The sequence below is a fragment of the Hydra vulgaris genome, chromosome 10 (genome assembly GCF_038396675.1).
Source record: "Hydra vulgaris chromosome 10, alternate assembly HydraT2T_AEP".
Classification (NCBI taxonomy): Eukaryota; Metazoa; Cnidaria; class Hydrozoa; order Anthoathecata; family Hydridae; genus Hydra; species Hydra vulgaris.
The window spans coordinates 51,412,595-51,435,752 of record NC_088929.1 but is presented as its reverse complement, the minus strand read 5'-3'; the positions used below and the strand labels follow the sequence as shown (position 1 = coordinate 51,435,752).

The 23,158-nt window shown below is 27.5% G+C and overlaps 1 protein-coding gene across 1 annotated transcript in view; it reads right to left on the bottom strand.

Moving 5' to 3' along the window:
* The window catches only part of LOC100213566 (protein spinster homolog 1), a 51,051-nt gene extending 28,516 nt beyond the window's left edge, over nt 1-22,535 (bottom strand). Inside the window, exons 1-6 of the mRNA XM_065808276.1 lie at nt 22,419-22,535; nt 22,189-22,323; nt 15,861-16,066; nt 10,954-11,105; nt 3,998-4,064; nt 3,711-3,886 (exon numbers count right to left, since the gene is read on the bottom strand). Coding sequence (XP_065664348.1) covers nt 3,711-3,886; nt 3,998-4,064; nt 10,954-11,105; nt 15,861-16,066; nt 22,189-22,315 — 728 coding nt within the window. The 5' untranslated portion in view covers nt 22,316-22,323; nt 22,419-22,535. The remainder of the gene's footprint in view (nt 1-3,710; nt 3,887-3,997; nt 4,065-10,953; nt 11,106-15,860; nt 16,067-22,188; nt 22,324-22,418) is intronic.
* Nucleotides 22,536-23,158: the final 623 nt, after the last annotated feature.

Below are 23,158 nucleotides of genomic sequence, written 5' to 3'. Positions count from 1 at the left end.
CTTTTTTCTTCAACTTTTTTAAACAAAGTTCTTCAACAAAGTTTTACCATTGCTGAATCATCAGGAAGAGTATATATATATATATATATATATATATATATATATATATATATATATATATATATATATATATATATATATATATATATATATATTATATATATATATATCATCAGGCAATTGTTATGAGATTTCGCTGCATAACAAAAAGGCGTAATGTATTTCAAAGTAACTCAACTCAGCAAATATATTTTGTTATTATTAGTTATATTGCGCCACTAGCGTCTTTTCAAGTACGGAATTGTAATTAAAGTTATTTTATTAACGCGTTAAAAATCATACAGTTTTTTTTTTCTCACTATAACAAAAGTTACAAATAAAATCTAAGTTCCTATTTGAAAAATCATTTTTATTATTTTTTTCAAATATAAATTAAAATTTATTTTGAAAAAAATACTTTGTTCATAAAACATAAAATAATATTTGTTTATTTTCTTATAATTTTACAGTTGGTTTTTGGTTATTTTATTAACTGGTAATAAACTTTTTCTTATTTATTTTGTGAACTCTTTTTAATGATGTTTTTAAACAATAAAGAGTTTTTTTTTATAATTTATCAGTTACGGATAACATATTTGTGATCATAATTTATTTTCATAAATTAAACGAACGTCATTAAAACTTTACATTATTGAATTAACAATAAACAAAATATATTATTAATAAAATATTTACATCAAAATAAATCATGCATTTTTTAAACTATTATGACAAAAAATAATTTTTATATTTAAAAGAAATTATTATATATATTTAATTCCTTAAGATAAAACTTAAAACACTTTATTTTTTTTAACTAATTTTTAACAACAACAAAAAAATTATTAAACAAACTGTTTCTTTAACAAAAAATCTATTAGTTTACAATTGCGGTTAAATGCTTTTACTAACGACTTTTTTTTCTTCTGAATCAACGTCGAGTTAACAACATCAAAAGATAATTTAAATATTCTTAAAGATAAAAGTTTTTGTGTAGTGCATTTTCTACAGCTGAACGCGTAGACAAATCGCCTTTTCGCAGGCAAAATGCGAGCTGCGTAACACTTCTTAACAAGGCCTGATATATATATAGTTTTTAATAATATTTGAATATCCACTTTATTTTTTCTAGATGCTTTTCTACTTTGGTTAAAGATTGGAATTACTAATGGTATTTGAACAAAGAATGAACTTTAAAATTTATAAGTGCTTTATAAAAGTAATAACGCTATTATAGTTTCATTACTTTTAAAATGCAGTTAGTGACTAGAGTGTTATTACTTTTGTAGTCGTCAGTTTATTGTTTTGTTTTGTTTTTTATAACTTTTTCGCTAAAAACTTGCTCCTTGAAAACAAAGTACACAGCATTGCATAAACTAAAATTTTGAAGAACACATATTTTTCCAGATTGCAAATCGCAATTGCTTAATTTAAACCTTGTGTATATATATATATGTGTGTATATATATATATAGGCCTTGGTGAGAAGCGAGAGCTTTTGCTCTCACTCTCGCCCACACTCCCCTAAAACAGTTTAGGGAAGCAATTTGCGGCTCTCGTAAAAGTAATTTTTTTTTTCTCTCAAAAGTATAACTATCATTGTAAGCTTTTACAATGATAGTTATACTTTTGAGAGAAAAAGACATTTTATTTGCAACAAGCTTTTTAAAAGGCACGCTTGTTGCAAATAAAAAAAAAAATTTTAATTAAAAAAATAATAAAAAAGAGCGCTAATGTAAATGTTTTAGATGTGACTGATAAATATGATTTGATGTGAATTTAAATGTAAATGTTTTAGATTAGATGTGACTAACTGATAAATATAAAACTTTACTATATTGATAAAGTATAAAATTATTTATCTAATCAAAAATCATTACACTCTATATTATTGCATAATAATTTTTAAATGATGTAGTGAATTATATATTTTATATATTAATTTAATATATTAATCACTTTTATTATGGAATTTTTAATTATTTTAATTATTCTTAAAATGTCTGCATTCAACTATTCTAAAGCATTCTGTTACAATAAGAAAATATAAAACATTTTTTATAGGCAGTATAAACTTTTATAGCTTTTTCTCAAAAATTCTAATCAAATAAGGAGGAGGCTGAATAAGTGTGAATTTCATAACTGCGAATCTGCATAAGTGCGAAGCAGTTGCAAAGACTGGCATAAGTGCGAACTGGCACAAGCGCGAACTGGCATAAGTGCGCCGAAAGAATTTGCAAACATTGGCATAAGTGCGAACTGGCATAAGTGCGAACTGGCATATGTGCGAATCAATTGCAAAAACTGGCATAAGTGCGAACTGGCACAAGCGCGAACTGGCACAAGTGCGCCAAAAGAATTTGCAAACATTGGCATAAGTGCGAACTGGCATAAGTGCGAACTGGCATATGTGCGAATCAATTGCAAAAACTGGCATAAGTACAAACTGGCACAAGCGCAAACTGGCATAAGTGCGCCGAAAGAATTTGCAAACATTGGCATAAGTGCGAATTGGCATAAGTGCGAACTGGCATAAGTGCAAATTGGCATAAGTGCGAACTTGCCAATTCGCCACTTATGCCAATTTGCACTTATGCCAATGTTTGCAAATTCTTTCGGCGCACTTATGCCAGTTTGCGCTTGTGCCAGTTCGTACTTATGCCAGTTTTTGCAATTGATTCGCACATATGCCAGTTCGCACTTATGCCAGTTCGCACTTATGCCAATGTTTGCAAATTCTTTTGGCGCACTTATGCCAGTTCGCGCTTGTGCTAGTTCGCACTTATGCCAGTTTTTGCAATTAGTTCGCGCTTATGCCAGTTCGCACTTATGCCAATGTTTGCAAATTCTTTTGGCGCACTTATGCCAGTTCGCGCTTGTGCTAGTTCGCACTTATGCCAGTTTTTGCAAGTGATTCGCACTTATGCCAGTTCGCGCTTGTGCCAGTTCGCACTTATGCCAGTTCGCACTTATGCCAGTCGCACTTATGCAGATTTGCAGTTATGAAATTCGCACTTATTCAGTCGCCCCCAAATAAGTAATGTTTAGTAAATAAATAAATTATATAAAAAAATAATTTTGTTAATAAATAAATTGATAGCTAGTTTAAAAACCAATAGACAACTCTTGTCTAAAGAATTTTTCATGGCGCAATAAATGAAGCTTTTTTGTTATGTATATTCTTGTAACATTAAAGTTACAAACATATGGTTGTAACAAGTATAAAACTAAACTTCGTATTTAAAAAGCAATTTTTTTAATGAATAAACAGATACCTTGTGCAAAAACTAAAAGTTCTCGTAGGAAGGTATTTAGAGGAGCAGCTCGCATCGCTCGCCATGTACATTTTAGGAGAGCTTTTTTTCTGCTCTCGCGCTCATTTATTCCGGCCGAGGCCTGTATATATATATATATATATATATAAACACATGTATATATATATATATACATATATATAAACACATTTATATAAATATATATATATATATATATATATATATATATATGTATATATACACATATATATACATATATATATATACATACATACATATTTGTATATATATACAAATATGCATATATATATATATATATACATATATATACATATATATACATATATATATATACACATATTTGTGTGTGAGTAGTGTATATTTTAAATAACATACATGTGTACTATTACACGAAGATCATCAATAAAGCTTGAAGGATGCTCAGCAACAATTGATTCTGAAACATCGTCTATTTTTTTTGGATCTTCAAAACATTCTGCAGCTCCACGTTTTGGTTCATGCATCGCAAATACAGTAAAAAGAACAGCTATTATACCAAGTACTGGAGTAACCTAAAATGTTTAATATGAAGTTAGATATCACTCACACATACACATTTAAATCATATAAATGTTTTATTTTGTACCAAGATGGGTACAAAATAAATTATTGAGTTTGCTCACCCTTAGTGCCCATTGCCATTGATTCATGAGTTGTGAAAACTTTGATCCCACTATATAACCTAAACCACTATAAATCACAAGAATGAAAATTAAATAAAAATCACAAAAGGAGTTTTAAAAAAGCAGAATGTCAGTAGTATAAGTTTTAACATAACCCTTTACCTTATAATAACCAACCCTCAGAATTAGAAAAAATGACATCGGCAATTATTTATTGACCTCAATCTTTTAAAAGTCGGCATCAGGTCAGCAAAAAAAACTTGATACAAAGGTCTTACAATAAAACATAGAATTGAGGTCGGCACTTTTTTTGCTGACCTCAAACACTTTAAGGTTGACATTGCCGAAGTAAACCTAATTTTGAGGGCTGAATAACATAATATTAAATGCAGTAGCGGTGTAGTCGTAGAGTACTAACTTTGTAAGCAAGAAGTTCCAAGTTTGATTCCCACATGGAATCAAATTCTTAGCTGTTTCTCCGTGCAGAGGTCTTGTTTATCAATGTTTGTATTTCTGAGTTAAAGAGTTAAGAGAGGGTTGTAACTACAATTATGTAGCTTCCTCAATTTTAGTAGCCTTTTCGGCCTTGTGGAGGTAAATAATATTAAAAATTTAAACCATTTTTTTGGATTTTATATCTACATATGAATTTTTTGTTGTACAGCTGGAGAGTTCAGTTTAAGTTTGAAAAAAGTTTAAAGTTTTAATTTTATTAAACTCTGTGGTAGCTATCAAATAGTTTAATTCCATCAAAAGCTGTAAAATATCAGACTATTAACAACACCATGTTATGCACAGACAGTGTTCATGTTAGTATTTTTAGTGCAAATTGTTGAAACCACATATAAAGTCTTGTTATTTTGATTGATTAAGTGGAACAAGATAACCTGCCTAGCTTATTGCTTAAGGTGCAAATACTATCTATATTTGAGTCAAATACTCTCTAACAACCAACATTATCATCAGCTGCTGTTGTAAAGTTGTCAACCACAATAAAGTAGTCAAGGAGGCTACATTATTATGGTTACAACTCTCAACTCTTTAACTTCGAAACACAAAATTTAACAAACAAGGTTGCTGCACAGAGAAACAAGTTGAGTGCAGTACTACCAAGAACATGATGGAGATTGAACTTGGAACTTTTTACTTATAGAGAGGACTCTACCACTACACTGATACAGCATTATTATTCTTATTCCCTTTTAGGTGATTCAGATCATGCTATAATCTCACCTATAATCATCCCATAGTTCTTTAACATCAGACTCACCCTGTAATCATATTACTACCTTAAAGCTAGTAGTTACTAGGATTCATTTCAAGATTTTTTTTTGACAATCCTTAGGCTGATACCATTTGTCTTCCTGCTAAAAAATGGAACCTACTTACCCTTCTGGATTCAGGCAGTAATAGAAGCTTTTGTTTGTTTTTATTGGATTCATGTCAATCATCACTTTACCCTATGATTTTTGCAGCTGCTAATTGTCATTGTAATCATTTCCATTCAATGCAAAAAGATAGTGGGACATTTCCATTTCTGTGCGTAATTTTTTTATTTTTCTTTGTTTTAGCAATTAAAAACTGGGACTTAAAGTAATATGCATACTATTATGGTTTTCTCAAAAAACATTTATAGCAAAAATATCTTTATCATATTTTAGGCTACCTGAATAAGTTAAATATATATATTTTGATCATTTTATTTTTTTTGCGTATCAATACCGCTACAGTTTGAAAATAAACAACAATTTTTAAAACCCAATCCTTTAGCTAGAAATAATTGATGACTGCCATTTCTCATCAAAAATTTATTAAATATGAGTCATAGAAGTAAAGTATTCCACTTATAATACTCACATGCAATTTATTTTCTTAAAAATATCTACATGATTTAATAAATTTGCAACTTTCCTGTGTGACTTCCGTGAGTGATCATTCATAAACTGCATTTAAACGATTGCTGTAACGCTTAAACTTATATTTTCCGAGGAATTAAAGTTTAATTATCTAGTAATTAAAATTTGAGTTTTTCTGTTCTGTGCAAGATTCCGCTTTAAACTTAATTTTTTCTTTGTTAACATTACTAAAATATACCATTTTTTGTTTACAAAATATTTATATAGGTTATAATTAAATGAGAGCATATTGGAGATCACAGTTTTATTATTATGAAAGTAATAGACAAAACATATACAAGTTTCCGTGCATGATTTTTTTTAAATGCCCAATGAAAAAACACCACAATAATATATAAATAGAAGGAAAAAAAGGTGTGAATATCTATTATTCTCAGATTTCTAAGACTGTACGTAAAAGGTTAACATTTAGAAAATCTTTACCAATTTATTAACAAAGACAAATACCACTCTTTAAACGTTTATAAATAAATTGTCTATGTACCTGAAACACATATCAAACATGTATGTGTATACATGTTGGAATCTTTAAAGTGCAAACAAGTTTTAAAAAGAAAGGGTTTCTGAAACCAAAATGCACGCATATACTAATTTTTGGCACTAAACTTTTTGACTAAAGTTAAAAAAATTTAGATTCAAAACAGAATATTGTTTGTTTTACCTAACTTTTCTATGAATAAAAAAATTGTATTACTATGTCATTAACAAAGACAAAACAACCTATTTCATACATGGATCTGATCATCTCTTCCATGAATTAAGTGAAATTATATGCAAAGAACTTTTACTCTAATTAAACTCTTGAATCCATGGTTATCTTGGATAGTGATAATGCCAACCTAGCTGACCCTAGAATGCCACTTTTTATATGGAAAGATAGCATACACATCAAGGTACCTTGTGATACCAATTTTGAAATTTTATCAGCGGAAAAAAATTCAATTTGAATGTTCAAATTAAGTGAAATTTCGACTTCATAGTGCGCCAATAAAAAAAAACTGTAGAATAAGACCTATTCTATATGTAATGATAAAAACTGCTATATAATATTTCATTTTATAGGCCAAAATATTGATTTTCTAAATAAAGCCTAATTTGACTTGGCTCATACATAGCGTAAAAATCTTAACAACCTTAAGGCAAAAACTACCATCAAAATGTATAAAAATGTAAAAAAATAGTTAAAAAGATTTTCTAGAGATACCTACATAAAAAATAAAAATCTTAAAACAGAAAAACTGCGAAAAAACCAAATTTTTTTTATATTGGCTAAGCTAACTGACTATGTTTTAGAAAATCAAAATTTTTTTTTTATTTACATAATTAACATAATTTTTTATATTGACATAATTAACATAATTTTAATTTAAATAAGATAACTAAGACAACTGTTAAAATATTTGGAGGATTCCTGAAAAATTAATCTTTACAGAGTAGGATTGTTTTGATACAGAATTTGTAAAAATATGATAAAAATTATTTGCCAAGGCACGAAAAAAAATTGATAAAAATTATTTGCACAAAAAAAAAAACTGATAAAAAAATTGAAAAAAAATTGATAAAAATTATTTGCCAAGGCCCCCCCCCCCCAAAAAAAAAGAGAATTATAAAGGAGAGAATAGTTATTTGAAGAGCAGTAAAAATAATTTTTTGGTGTCAATAAAAAAGATCTAAATTATCATTAACTGTGACAATTATCAATAATTAAAAAAATTATTTTCTTGTAAGGAAAGAATTATTCAAGAATTATTACCTTGTAATTTACAAAACCATTTCCTTGATTTTAATAATATTTGCAAGTATATTAAGTTTAACTTTCAAAGCAGCAAAAGACGCCTATGTAACCAAACAAAACAACAAACAAGTAACAAATCGCATCTCGAGTTATTAACAATAAGAAATTATCACATGAACGAACTATTCAAATTGCTAAAGCATCTGGCTGGCCTCCACTTACAATTACTCCAAACAAATATTTATACTTAAAAATATAAATACTTTTTACATATATATTGAAAGAAAGTCTTGACTATTAAGAAATGAGACTAGATAGAATTATATATTTTAAGTATATATTTTAACAAGTTTCTTATCTCTTGACACGAATTATTTGAAAGTTGCAAATTAACTGAAATAAAAATTTATTGTATATCTCAGAAACTAGAGCTAATAAAAACTTTTCATTTTCATTTTCTTTAATCTCAGCCCAAATTTTTTTTGTTGCCCAGTGATATTTATTTGTTTATTACAAACTTTCTATTCAAAGTTTATTATAAACATAAAATATGTATATTTTGGCTTTAGATCAAAGTAGTGCCCAGCCAGCATCCATCAGCCAGCATCCATCAGCCAGCATCCAACAGCCACTACCAAGCTCTCCAAAATTGACCACCCTAGCCCTTGCAAATGTACAATTAAATACGGGCCTGTCAAACAATGAATTACAGAAACTTGTCAGAACTGTATACCAAACATCAAGCAGCAAGATTATAGAAACAATTTTTTAAATGAATTTTCTAAAAGCAGTTCAACAATTGAGTGATTTCTTTTCCATTCATGATTTTGAAGTCACTGCAGACATTTAAATCACAGATGAAAAAGGGGATTCTGGTACATCTATTGCTCACTGTGATGATTTATATTGTTTGAATCGGCTATTATTTATTTACCCTATTATATATGTCTTTTGAATCATGTTATTTAATCTTTCAAAATATCTGGTGGCTATTTTGTTAAGCTAGGAATTGATGGTGGCATAGGTTTTTTCAAATTTTGTCTACGAATTGTTGATACTACAATAAAATATTAAACCAGCTCACTGCCACAACAACTTCTCACTCAAGAGACTGGCAAAAACACAAGAGTTAAGACACAAACTTTTGTTGCGGTATCAGAAAATTTGCCAGAAACTCACTCCAATATTGAACAAATTCACTGATTAATCCAAATGGAGTTAAACTAAATTCGGTTTGTGATATGAAAGTTGCAAATATAATTTGTAATCTTCAAACCCATTCAAATATGCACTCTTGCGCATGGTGTAGCGTCAAATTTGAGTGTCTTACCAAATCTGGAAACTTTTAAACACTCAATCAAATCTAGCCTTGAGTCTTTTCAGTAACTTGGCAGGGTTGTTGCTTATGTAAAGCTGTTCAAAGTTGTCAAGCCCGCTGTTTAATCAATTTTAGCGGGCTTTACAATGCTCTGATTTTGGAAATCATCACAGTGATAGAATGCAGCTCTTAATAGGAGTTGTCAATAATCTTTTCAAGATCCTTAAAACTGCTTGGATAGAAGCTGTTAAGTGGCCAGCTGCCCACATTTAACTGAACCTATTTCATGTGGGCCAGTTTGCAGGAAAAGAATGAATGCAGGAAGCTTCTTAAAAATAAAGATGTGCTGCAGCAACTTGCTGATACAAATATGGCTCCCTGCATTGATTACATAATTGAAGCATTCAAAATTTACAAGGAGAAAAACAGAGTTCCAATAAATCGTTAAAGCAAATTATACAAGATGTCTAAACGATATACACGTTAAAAGTTTAGACATCTTGTATAATTTGCTTTAACGATTTAATGGAACTCTGTTTTTCTCCATGTAAATTTTGAATGCTTCAATTATGTAATCAATGCATGGAACCATATTTGTATCAGCAATATAAGTTGCTGCAGCACATCTATATTTTGCTCTAAGAGTATTGAAGTATAGGCAAGTATTTTCAAAAGTTTCAATTTAATTGTCAAGGTTTACTTTGCATTCATTCTTTAGTCAGATTTCATTGATAAAAATGAAAATTTTAAAAGGTGTTACTTAATGATTTTTGTATATGTAGTTGGACCTGTCTTAGCAGAGAAGCTTGAGCCTCAGTCCAATTATTAAATGTGACTGAGGCAATTTTAACATTTCATGAGGCACATTGTCAACTTGCTTCTCCATGCAGCAACCCTTTTTGTCAAGGTTTGTGTTTTGAAATTATAGAGTTGAGAGAGGGTTGTAACCACAACTAAAAGCAGCCTCCTCAACTGAATGGCCTTTATGACCTTGGGGAGGTAAATAGAAATTAAAAAAAAAACAAAAAAACATGGTTGTAAGGTTTTGTCTCTTTCTTTTTTTAACAAAACTACCATGGTTTCTGTTGAAGTAAGATACAATCTTTTGTTTTATCTGCAAAAACACAATTTTGTGTGACTATTAACAAACTCATATTCTCTCCCGCCTTCATGTTTAGCTCATTTCTAGAATTTACAATTTTTAAAGCCTTTAAGTTTACTTTTTAGTAACTAACACAAGATCATAAAGACATTCACTTTTGTAAATTTATACACCATGTGTGTGTGTGTATATATATATATATATATATATATATATATATATATATATATATATATATATATATATATATATATATATATATATATATATATATATATATATATATACATCTGTGTGTGTATGTATGTATATACATATATGTGTATATATATATATGTAATAGCATGTTATATATACATACATATATATATATATATATATATATATATATATATATATTTATATACATATATACATACATATATATATACTCACACACATACACACACACACACACACACACACACACACACACACACACACACACACACACACACACAAACATATATAAAACATGCTACTACATAATGTACATATAATATATGCGCACATTACTTTATATAGCTATACATTCTTATACATAGTATAATAATGCATATAATGTTCTTAAAAGAACAGAGCAATAATAAATTAGTAGAAAATCACTTATCAAATTTTTTTCATTTTACACAGTGTTTTATCAATAAAGACTTATCAGAAATAATATAGTATAATAATGTATCACTAAACGAAAGTGCAAAAAATTTTAAATGTTTAATTTTTATGTATATGTAAAAAAAAATTATTTCTAAGATGAGAAAAATAGTGATAATATATAACTTTCACTTACGAATCAACATATTTAAAAATATATATTTAATTTTAATAAAAAGAACTAAGGTCTACCTTCCACAAGGCACAGCAAAATAAAATATTGTAAGAGCTACACTTCTTTGTGAACCAACAAACAGATCAGCAATAATTGTTGGTGCAACTGTCGAGTAGCTTGCCTCACCAATCCCAACAAAACCACGGAGAGCAAAGAAACCCCAAAATGACTGAAATATAGAACAAATATAGAATACATATAGAATATAACACGACAATAAGTAAACAACAAAAAATTATTCTTTTCAAATAGAATATTTTTATTAAAATAGAATATTTTTTACTCTAAAAAAAATAATTATAGAGTTATTATATTTAGAATTAGAGCATATTAGACTTAAAGTTAAATAAAAACATGCATATAGTGTGGGAAAAGACTGATATGAATAAACAAGTAATTATGAAAAAGATGAATTTGCCATTTAGATTATGAAAATTTTTATATATTTTTAAAGTGGAACATAAAAACTTTTAACTAATCTTTTTGATCATTTGGAAATTTATAATAAATTTTATGGCTTCTCATATATATATGTCTTCTCTATAAGCTAACTTCTTACGGTATATCAGGTAACAACTTTAAGACTATTGAATTCTTCCTTACCAATCCTAGTATAAAAGTAGTCCTCAAGAGTCAGCACTCTTTTTCATTTCTTGTTACTTCAGGGGTTCCTCAAGGTTCTACCCTTAGCCCTATACTTTTTTTAATTTACATTCACAATCCAGAAATTTTCACATCTAAAGTGGAACTGTTCGCTGATGATACTAACATTTATTCTTGTTTTGATAAGAACCCAACACTCTCTGATTGATTGGAGGGGGCATTTGAGCTTGAAAAGAATCTCACTTCTGGTACAGCATGAGGCTTTTAGAAGTTGGTGAACTTTAACTCGGATAAAAATCTTTTTTTTTTCAGCCAATTGTTATAGCAACATTCTATATCTTCCTATATTTATGAAGAGTAATGTATTTGATGAGTCATCTACCCTTCGTCTTATAGGATTAACCTTTACTTCAAACTTTCTTGGAAACCATATATCAAATTGACTGCAAAATTAGCATCTGCTAAGGTTGCATCTCTTTATCATGCTTGCTTTGGATTCTGTACTTTGTCTATATATATCTCAAATAGGTCCTTGTATGGAATAATGGTGCCACAATTAAGGGGATCTTTGAATGATGTCCTTTCTCTTTTAATCAAGGTGCAAAAACGCATTGCATGTCTTCCCAAGAGATGCATGGGGTTTTTTGTCTTGTAAGTTCATACATATAACCAGTTACTTTAGCGAAACTGTTGGAGTCTCAGGGAAGAACGCGAAAAGATTATACTAGTGCAAGAGTTAGCCAAAAACAGAAAAACAAAAAAAAACGAGTTGGAAGTCTAGTATAAAAGCACAAAAGTTAGCAAAGATTTATTATTAATAATTTTTTATGTATATTTCACCAATAATATAGTAAACCAAAAGAGAGGGGGTGGATAGAGCACACTGGGCTGAATGGTAAAAAGCAACAGGTATCCAAAATTACAATGCGCTAAAAGATTTGGGATAAAAATTGTACATGAGTAGAAAGGTAATATGCAACATTTAAGGCTATGTGAAGATGGCATGGCATAATAGAAGCTCAGAAACTATGTATATAAGTGTGTGCGCCTTACTTAGAAAATACATACACTTAGAGGCTTCAATGGTATAACAAACCTGAATGTGAAAAGATGAGTATCGTTCAAAAACATACAAAAAAAAGATTTTTTATATGCAAAAAAGATTTTTTATATGCAAAAAAGAAAAGATAATGGTCACAAAGCAAACATATGAGCAGCGGTATTTAAAAGTAAAACAACAAAACATTGGATAGTGGTAGGATTTGAACCATGGACATTCTGTGTACGTAATAAACATTTTATTCAAATAAGCTAAATGTCTGAATACTGATGAATAATTAAATATAATTATATAACTGAAAAAGTGGTGTAAAGTCTATGAGGTAGACTCATATATATGCATACATGCATGAAATATATGCATTCATTACATATATACTTGTTACATTAAAATTATACAAATATATTTTACAAACAGATAGCAATTTATATTTCGCTTTCCTCATTAAAAAAAACAAATAAATGGTCGTGACTAAATTGTCTAAAATTTATGCTTATTTAAACTTATACATGGTCATGCGAGATAAAAAACTGCATGCGTATCTTAAGAAGACTTGATTTGTAAACATAGCTGGACCTGCTCTTGCAGCCAACCTACAACCATTGTCACATCGTCGTAATGTTGCTTCTCTTTCTCTTATCTATAAATACTATAACGGACATTGCTCTAAAGAGCTAGTGCCTCTTGTACCATCTACTAAAATTCCTTTTACTGTGACTGCTCTTTAGTGCTCCAAAATTTTTTATTCATCTAGTTTTAGTGATACTATAATGGGCACTACTCTAGTAATACTATAATAGTAATACTAAATGGGCGCTAAAAAGCTAGCATCTTGGAATTTACTCCCTTTATCTTGTTTTTCTAATTTGTATAATTTGCAATTAAAAAAAAAATTCTTTTTTTTAAATAAAAAATAAATTAAATAAAACTATATATATTTTATTCAAAAAATATATCTAATTTAATTTTGATTTAAAAAATATATAATTTAATTCTGATTAAAAAAATAAATTTAAGTTTATTAAAATTGAAGTTAATGCTTGGATTTAATTTAACTGTCAAATTTATTCAAAAATATTACTAAATATTGTTTAATATTTAAATTTAATTTATTCTTAAAAAAAACTAGCTCATTTTTATCAATTTTCCTTCTTGAACATTTTTTTTTTAAACTCAAAATTAAATTTTAAATAAATGTGTTCCGTGGCTGCATCAAAAATATGTAGCAAACATAAGTTAAACTTTTTTTTATAACAAAAGTTAAAGCGCAGCAATTATTTTTTAATAAATGATATATACAGCAATATAATCTTAATAAATAGTGCTTGGAAAAAAATTCTTTGCTTTTTTTTTGCAAGAAAAGAAATTTGTTTATATCAAATATTTTTTTTAATGTAATATTAAATTTAATTATTTAATATAAAAAAATTACAAAAGAAAATAATTCCTTAAAAGTAATAATAAAAAAACAGGCTAAATAATATTTAACTCATTTTTGCCCGTAATTAATATTATTGAAAAGATTTAAAAAAGGTAATGGCTTTAAAAAATAAAAAAATAGAGAGAATTTTATGACGTCAAACTCACATTAGGCTAATGCATTAAGCATTTTTCATTTAAAACAAGACCTGCAACTTCACTAGCAGATCTGAAAAAAGCCATAATGATAGGTTAGTGTTGAATTTCTTGTTGCCACTATCAATAGAGTTCTAAAGAATTCTCTTGGGCTCTTTAATTCTAAAGAATTAAGGAGCCCATACAAAGTACTAAAACATATTTTATATTTCTTTTTCTTTTATGTTCATGTATGCTGTTTTTTAAATTAAAATGTTTTTTAGTAATAAATGCATTACATGGTACAAAAATGGTTTTTGGAAATAAATATTGTTAAATCTTTTTCATTACTGTATATATGAGATAATGGTATGTCAAACAAACAATACTTTAAACAATTTTTTTATATGTTGCTAATAAGTAAATAATAATTAGTGTTAAAGAACAATTTTCATCACAATTACTATCATTATTATTATTTCTTCTTATTTTTTTTAATTAAGTTAATCATATATATATAAGATAGTTAGAAAATCTAAAATTGTAGTATCAACTATAATTATGACTGCATTTATAAAAAGTCTAAACTATATTGTATTCCATGTCAACTCCGCCATGTCACTATAAGCCTCAGGTTTTGCTAATACAGTTGAGAATGCTTAGTAAAATAAGAATTTCTTGAAAATTTTAACCTATGGCTCCAAGAAAATCCAGAAATATGACCATTTTACTTTTAGTATATACTGACAAGGCCCCTCTTGTCTTTTAGTTAAAATTTGCAATTACTTTTTAAAAAAACCATGCTAAAACATTGCATTTTTTTTTTCATTTTTTTACTGTGCGTTTAACGACACCAATAATATGATACTTTATTATTAAATACTTAATATTATATTATTATTTTCAAATGTTTAAAAAAAGAAATGTCAAAGCAACTTTTTTTTTATTTTTAGCTCCCTTTTATTAACAATTGCTTCAAATTTATACGTTTTTTTATAATTAAAAAAAATTTAACAAACTAAATTGAGAAAAATTCACTCTTTTGTATTAATGTATAACAGTTTACAGTCATAAGGTTATTGCATATTAGTTATCTTTAAATTGCGGGCATTTTGCAAATGCCTGAAAAATTGTTTTGAATTTATAAAAAATTGATGAAATTCAATAAGCATCTTTGATATATCTAATTATTATAGAACAAAAGTTATTTGAAAATAAAACTCCCTTATAATTTAATAAAAAATTAATTGAATATAAAAAAAAAATTAAAAGAATTGAAATTAAAGTTTTTAGAATTTCCATTTTTTTTTTGAAAAAAAAAAAAAAATTTCTAAAAAAAAAAGAAATTCTAAAAAAACCTTTAGAAAAAAAGTGGGGGAGGAAGGGACTTCTCTCCCCTCCCCGAGTTGTCAGCCCTGTTATTTGACATACTTCTTAAATTAGACATTCGTCAATAAATTAAGAAACAAACGTCAACAATCATTTTAAAAAAATGATTTGTCATGCCCTGTCCATGGAGGCAGAGCACCAGGAGCCAAACCCCACTTAATTTCTCTAATAAAAAAAACTATTTTTTCCGATTTTAACAAAATAAATATAGCTTTAAAAAGATTATCTTCAAAAAAAATTTTTGATTTATATTTGTTCTGTTTTATTTAATTTTTTATAAAATAAAATACAAAAAAATATTTGAAATAGTTATCTTACATTCTGCCCCATACAAGAACCAGCAAAAGTAGTAACAGACCATATGGTGATTCCAATTGCAATTAAATACTTTCGTGAATAGCGGTCACCAAGGTATCCAAATAATGGTGCAAATGCCATATAAGCACATACAAAAACAGTTTGCAAAAGACCCGCTTTTATTTTATCAATGTTACCAAAATATTTCTGAATGTCTGGCAAAACACCTAAATAATTTAATTACTAATATTAGTTAAAATAAACCAAATAATCAAAAAAAAGTATTTACACTTATAATTTTCTATCATATAATGCAGCTATGCATATATAGCAATGTCATACTGAAATAAAGTTAGTAATGAAATATAGATAGCAATGTAATCTTAAGCCCCTAAATCAACTAATATATACTTAAGCCTTGGGCAAAATGAGATAAAACTTTTTCAGTGTGTTATTGGTTTTTGCATTAACTAACAAATTAATTTGACTTTTTTCTTACTGCCATCAATGTACAAAGGCATAATAAATCTATTTAATGTGTTTTATAACACCACAAACTTATTTTATAGTAAAAATTTTATTATAAAATTATATATATATATATATATATATATAATTTTATAATGCAGTTAATAATTATTGTAATGCAAACTAAGATGGAGTATTAGCACAATATCGTTGGCATATGCCAAAAGATTAAAAAAAGTTCTACCTATGTTACATCCAATATGCATATTCTTAACATTGAAAATCAGTGTTCTTATATAAATTATGAACAAGAACGGTGAAAGAACTCCACCTTGCCGTACACCATTGCTTATGTTAAAGCTATCAGAGTTTACTTTCTGCCATCTGATAAAGATAGTTTGATTCTTGTACCAAGATGCAAGTAGAAAGACAACATTCTTGGCAATACCCTGATCAATTAATTTAGAAAACAGTTTCCAATAATTAACGCTATCAAAAGTTTTTTTGAACTCTATAAAGCATGTGAATACATGGCTTCCTCTATAAATATAGTATTCAACTGTCTTTTTTAAATAATATGTACAAGACAATGTGGAATGATTTTTCTTGAAACCAAACTGAAAATCATCAGCATTCTCATGAGATTCGATTCTTTCAAATAAAATACCTTCAAGTATTTTAGAACAAGCGTGAGAGATTGCGATTGCTCTGTAATTATTTACATTTGTTAAGTCTCCAATTTTAGATTTTACTAGAGGTATTATCATGGCTTCACAAAATGTTGATGGCAAATGGCCATACATCAAGCATAAACTAAAAAAAATACTTAGAGAGACAGTCTATGTTCTCCATATATAAATGATTCCATGAGCAAGGTCCAGCAGATTTTCTCTTTTTTTGCTTATGCAAAGCATTACTAACATCTATAATACTAACTATAATAGGTATGTCTAGCAATAAAGAATGCACTTTCTGTTCAAACTATATTCTATGCTAGTTATCATTAAGTGAACTATAGTGCTTGAAAATGTTTCTTCCACATAGTGGCGATGTCCTTGTCACCAGTAACTCCACCAATACTAGCAACATGATTAGTTGCCTTTATATTACTAATTTCATACACACTCTTCCAAAACTTCAAAGGATCGCCATTATTGATGTTCTGTGCACATATGTCAACATTAATTTGCTCAGTATGATTTTTTTTCAGTGCCTAAAAGCAAGTTTAAATACTGCCCAAGTTTTTTTCATTCTTTCGAAGATAATTCCATGTTTAGGTTTTCCATCAATTACCCATTGTTTGAATGCATCCTTGGCTAACTCATGTTTATCTGCAACATAGTCATTCCATCCAGGAACATTAAATTCCGAATTTACTTTTAAGCCCCTATGAGGTATGTCAGCCACAGCAGATTGTAAAGATCAATTTCAGAAGCAATACATTCATGAAATACAGAACAATTTAATATACTAAGAATTACTTTTACTCTTTGAAATAAATAATCCACCCTTTGTTCATATTGAGTTAAAATGGAATAGTCACAAGCTTGCAGATCCGGCTTACAAGGCAACATTTTGGAAGTAGAGTTACTATCTACTGTAGCAGCTTTGCTATTTACTGAGCATAAAATTGAAAAAACTAAAGGTCTATGGTCTGATGCAATGACTTCTGTTAATACTCAAACATTTGCTATTAATTTATCCACAGCATGGCTACATAAGATATGATCTAGCCAAGAATTATTCTTACTATCAACACTGATATAGGTAAAAGCATTATTTAACCTGTTTATATCAGATTTAACCAGATTGTTTTTAGCAGCAAGATTTGAAAACTTGTCATAAAATCTTGACCCTTCATGACAATTAAAATCGCCTACAACAATAGTGTATACTGTATCTGTTTCTACTATAATAGCATTCGATTTGGAGCATATATTAATATAGGCTCCAAATATTGGTATCTATATGCAAGCATGTAATCCTTGATATTAAATTTTTATAGCTTTATGTCAAATTTTTTTTCAAATATGTTGTAAATAAATAAATGAATAGCCCGTGTGAAAACTCAGACAACACTTATATAAAGAATTTTTTAAGAAACAATAAATTACGCTTGCTATGCATATTTTCTAGTAACATTAACGTTACAAACATAGGCTTATAACAAGTATAAAACCAAATTTTGTATATAATAAGGAATTTTTTTAATGAATAAACAGATAGATTGTGCAAAAACTAAAAACTCTCGTAAAAAGCTGTTTAGGTGGAACAATATATTATTAAAATTGTTAGAATGATTAAATAGTTATTTAATAGTTTGTTCGTGAAAAAGTTACAAAAGAATTGTTTAAAAAGATTATATTGTATACAAAAAAATTTAGACTAAAGATTTAAAGATTTTCAAAAAGTTTTATTAAAAAGCAATATATGCTATTACAAGCCTTATGATAAATATGGTTTAAATCTATAAAAACTCTGTCCTTCCATCTATCGCCCAATCAGTCTTCTCTTTATTATTTGCAAGGCCTATGATACCACATTGACCCAGTCCTCTAAACTATGACAGCACTCTTACTGAGTCCTCTACTTTACTTTTTCTCGGATTATCATTCACCACTGACCACTCACCTGACACTAGCAATATTTTAGGCTACCTGAATGATTTAATTTATTTATTTCCATTATTTAATACTTTTTTGAAATGTCGCAATAGTTTGAAAAATATATAATGATTTACAAAAAAGCTGTACTCTAGCTAGAAATATTTGATGACTGCTATACCTCATTGAGATATATTAATTTTAAATTGTATGGATATTAAGCTTCGGCGTCCCGGTTCAAAAAAATAACGTTACGTGACGTTACCGCACTTTTAAAAAAACTGTCCTGATTGAAACGCTACGTTCTGGGAATAACGTGACGTTTCGGGACTTAACATGATTCTCAGTTTATAACTTACCAAGAATAACGTGACAAACCGTGACGTTTCAGGACAAACCATTACTTCTTGGTTTTTTACATTTTTAAGCGCCTTAAAAATGTAAAAAACCAAGAAGTAATGGTTTGTCGGTAGACAAGCCCCATTAACCTATATAAAGCTTACAGACCTTTTATAGGTTAATGGGGCTCGTCAAAAATGACAAGTCTGGTCAAAAACTAAGAATACTCAGTTAAAATCTTATGGGCCAATGATGAACGTGATGCACCAACCTAAAGAAGAAAAAAAATTTAGGTTAGCACCTCAGTCCACTCTTAGGATCGAAGCTAAACTTTTTGACTTAAGCAAAGTAGGTCATTACAAAAATAATAAAACGCCATTGATTGTTTTTTCAAACAACCATAAAGTCATCTGTTGATTAAGTTTCTTTGAAATAAAAAAAAACGAAAGTTCCAAAAATATTTAAAAAAGTTACGATATTTTATTATTTTGATTTTGTATTTTATAATTTTAATTTATAAAATAACATTTTTGGAAAAGTGCGGTAGCGTAACGGAACGTCAAATTTTTGTCACGGTATTAAACAAAAAAAACTGGTGCGGTTTGATCTTGGTTGGTGCGGTTTCCAATCAGGAAATGAACCAAAACGTGCGGTTTCAACTATTACTGAACCAACCTTGTCCCGATTAAACCAAGACGTTACCGCACTTTAAAAATTTTTGTCCCGATTCATTTTTACTGTTACATTCCTACCGGGATAACGTGATTCTCGGTTCATTTCAGGAATAACGTTCCGGGACGCCAAAGCTTAATGGATATAAAACACTAACAAACAATTTAATTCCATAAAATAACTACATGAACTAGACAAACTTGCAACTTCTGTGTGTCACCATGTGTGAAATTCCTTTCAACAATTCTTGTGATTCAGTGATACATAATGCAATCCTATAACTTAAAATTTTAAAATCTTAACATAAAAAATGATTTCAAAAAATGATATATCGATAAAACTTTCTGAAAATACTTTTTAAGAGAGTTTATTTATCTACTAAAATTTGCATTTGTCTCTTTATTATGCTCACTAATTTCATTAGTAATGAAATACTTCTGAATGTACTTGAATGTACTGAATGAAGTACTTCTGATTCCATTTCTTTACCTCTACAAATTTTTTATTTGTCCCTGCACTGTTTTCATGTTTGGGATGGCCCTTCTAAAGATGCCTATTCTTTTCTAAGCAAGGTCTAAAAATGTATTGTAAATGTAGTTGAACCTGCTATAATTTCCAAAGTTCAACCACTACTCCATCATTGTATAGTTGTTTCTCTTTTTTTTCTTTCTGCAAAACATGGTCTTATCATGGTTGCTGCTTATATGAGCTATGATCTCTTTCCATCAACCAAAACTCATTCTTGCTTGACTGGTCATTCAACAAAGTCGCATATAAAAATTTTTTTCATTTAGCTTCTTTACTTGCACATCAATACTTTGGAACTCCGTTTTATCCTCACATTTTCCTGATTGATGTAATTTACAGTTTTTTAAGTTTTCTGTTAAAATTTTCTTGGTCTTTAACAGTACTCTGTTTTTTTGGTAAGTCCCAACTTAAATAATATAAATTTAAAAAAAAAAGTCATGACAACCATACTTGGCTCTTTGCCCAAAATATGTAACTATTTATTTTTTATTATTTTATTAACCATATATAAAGTTTAAACCAAATAATTGTGAAGGCTTGAATGCCTGTCAACCTGTCATATAAATATATATATATATATATATATATATATATATATATATATATATATATATATATATATATATATATATATATATATATATATATACATAATCATAAGTGATTGCTTCTTCCTTAAAGTTTTCTTTTTAATTACTCAGGAATTGTGTACTTACAATGTCAACTAGGAGAGTGTTCCATTTGTTGACTATTTGTATTTAAATTACAATTTTTCTAGTTTAAATGTATGCCCTTTTGTAATAGAACTGACAATGATTTTTGAAAGGATGATTTGAAATGTTAAGCCATTAATAGACATTTGCATTAAATGCATTAAATCTCCATGGATTACTATATATCTCATGGTTAAAACTTTGGTATTATAAAAGGTTATGTTTAGCATAAGGCCTGCAACCTTGTTATAAGATTTTGTTGTATAACAGAAAAGCGTAAAGCAAAAAAATATGACTTTACTCAATATACATATTTATATACTTCAAATTTATGTAAGTTGTGTATTTTAAAGTAACGCAATGTAATTTAAAGTTTTTTATAGCCTTTATCTTTATAAATTATTTATGAAATATCTTTAAATTAAACAATATTATAACAAAAAGATAATAAAACTTTAAATGTTATAAAAAAATAATTTTTTTATTTAAAAAAAAATTATACTCTTTATTTTTAGGTTTCTCACAATTTAATTTTGTTTTTTTTTTAATGAAGAGGAATTTGCTTATGGGTGAATTTCTTAATGATCCTATAAAAAAAAAAAAAAAAAACAATTTTTTTTCAAAATTTTGGCTTTAACGTAATCTTTACATGAACTAATTAAGCATTTCTAATTGATGTTCACTCTATGATCAATCTAAAAAAATTGTGGTAATGGAAAAACTTAAAAAGCTAAAAAACAATTTCAAAACTAAAATAATCATCTTTTCATAAAATTTTTATATAAAGTATGTATGCATATATATATATATATATATATATATATATATATATATATATATATATATATATATATATATATATATATGTCATAAAAAAAATTGAAAACTTTTGACATTTAAAAATGTATAAATTATTAAAAATAAAAAGAAATAATATTATAATGAAAATGTATTATATATTATCATGCAGTATATAATCAATATATATACATAATTACTATCATAATAACATATTAAAATTCAAACTTGAAACTGTGAATCGATCCATGTAGTTAAGCAAATTGATATAGACCAGAATTACTGTTGTGATTATGGCACGCTTCGAAACAGGTTTGTTATAAACAGCCACATGTTTTGCAACTTCACCATTCATTGTACTTACTTTTTCAATAAAATTTTACATTTAAAATTTAGAATGAATAGTAATTCAGAGTATAATGCTGAAAAGCAACAAATAAATAAAGGTTTGTTTATACCTTTTTCTATTTATTAAATTTATGTATGCAGTATTTATAATTTAGATTTTTAATTAGCTTTTTGAAAAGTACATGAATATATCCGAATGCAATATTTGAGACATCTTTAAAATTTTCATTGATCTTAGAAACACAATACAAATATTACAAGGGTAATTATGCAAATTTGTTTTAAGTAAATCGTATAAATTTAATTAATTGATTTTATGACATTTTAGTTATGAAAATGAAACACATAAACTTATTTACAATAAATTACGAATGTACATTAACTAATAAATGCGAATAAATTGCAAACCCTAAAATTGAATAAAATAAATTCAATATAATTGATTAATTTTTTAGGAAATATTAAAATGATTAAATATTGTAAATAAATATTCATAAAAATCAATTTGAAAAAAAATATTTAGGAAAACAATAGCATTTTTGATTTTAATTGGTTTTAAAAAATACTTTTGTCAAAAACTCATGGCGAATCAGATAATGCCCACCCCTCTTGCCTTTTGAAGAATTATTCGGGAAATCCGAATATTTAACTTTTAATTATTTATAAAATATAAATTAAAATTAAATTTCATGTTTAATATTATAATATTTATTTTCTGTTAAATTCACTTTTTCTTGAGTTTTTATTCTTTGAAAAAATTCAACATTTGATTTAAATGAATTTAACATTTGTTTTTTGACATTTTCAGCTTGCAATATACTCTAGCTGCAATTAGGGACTTCGATTAAGG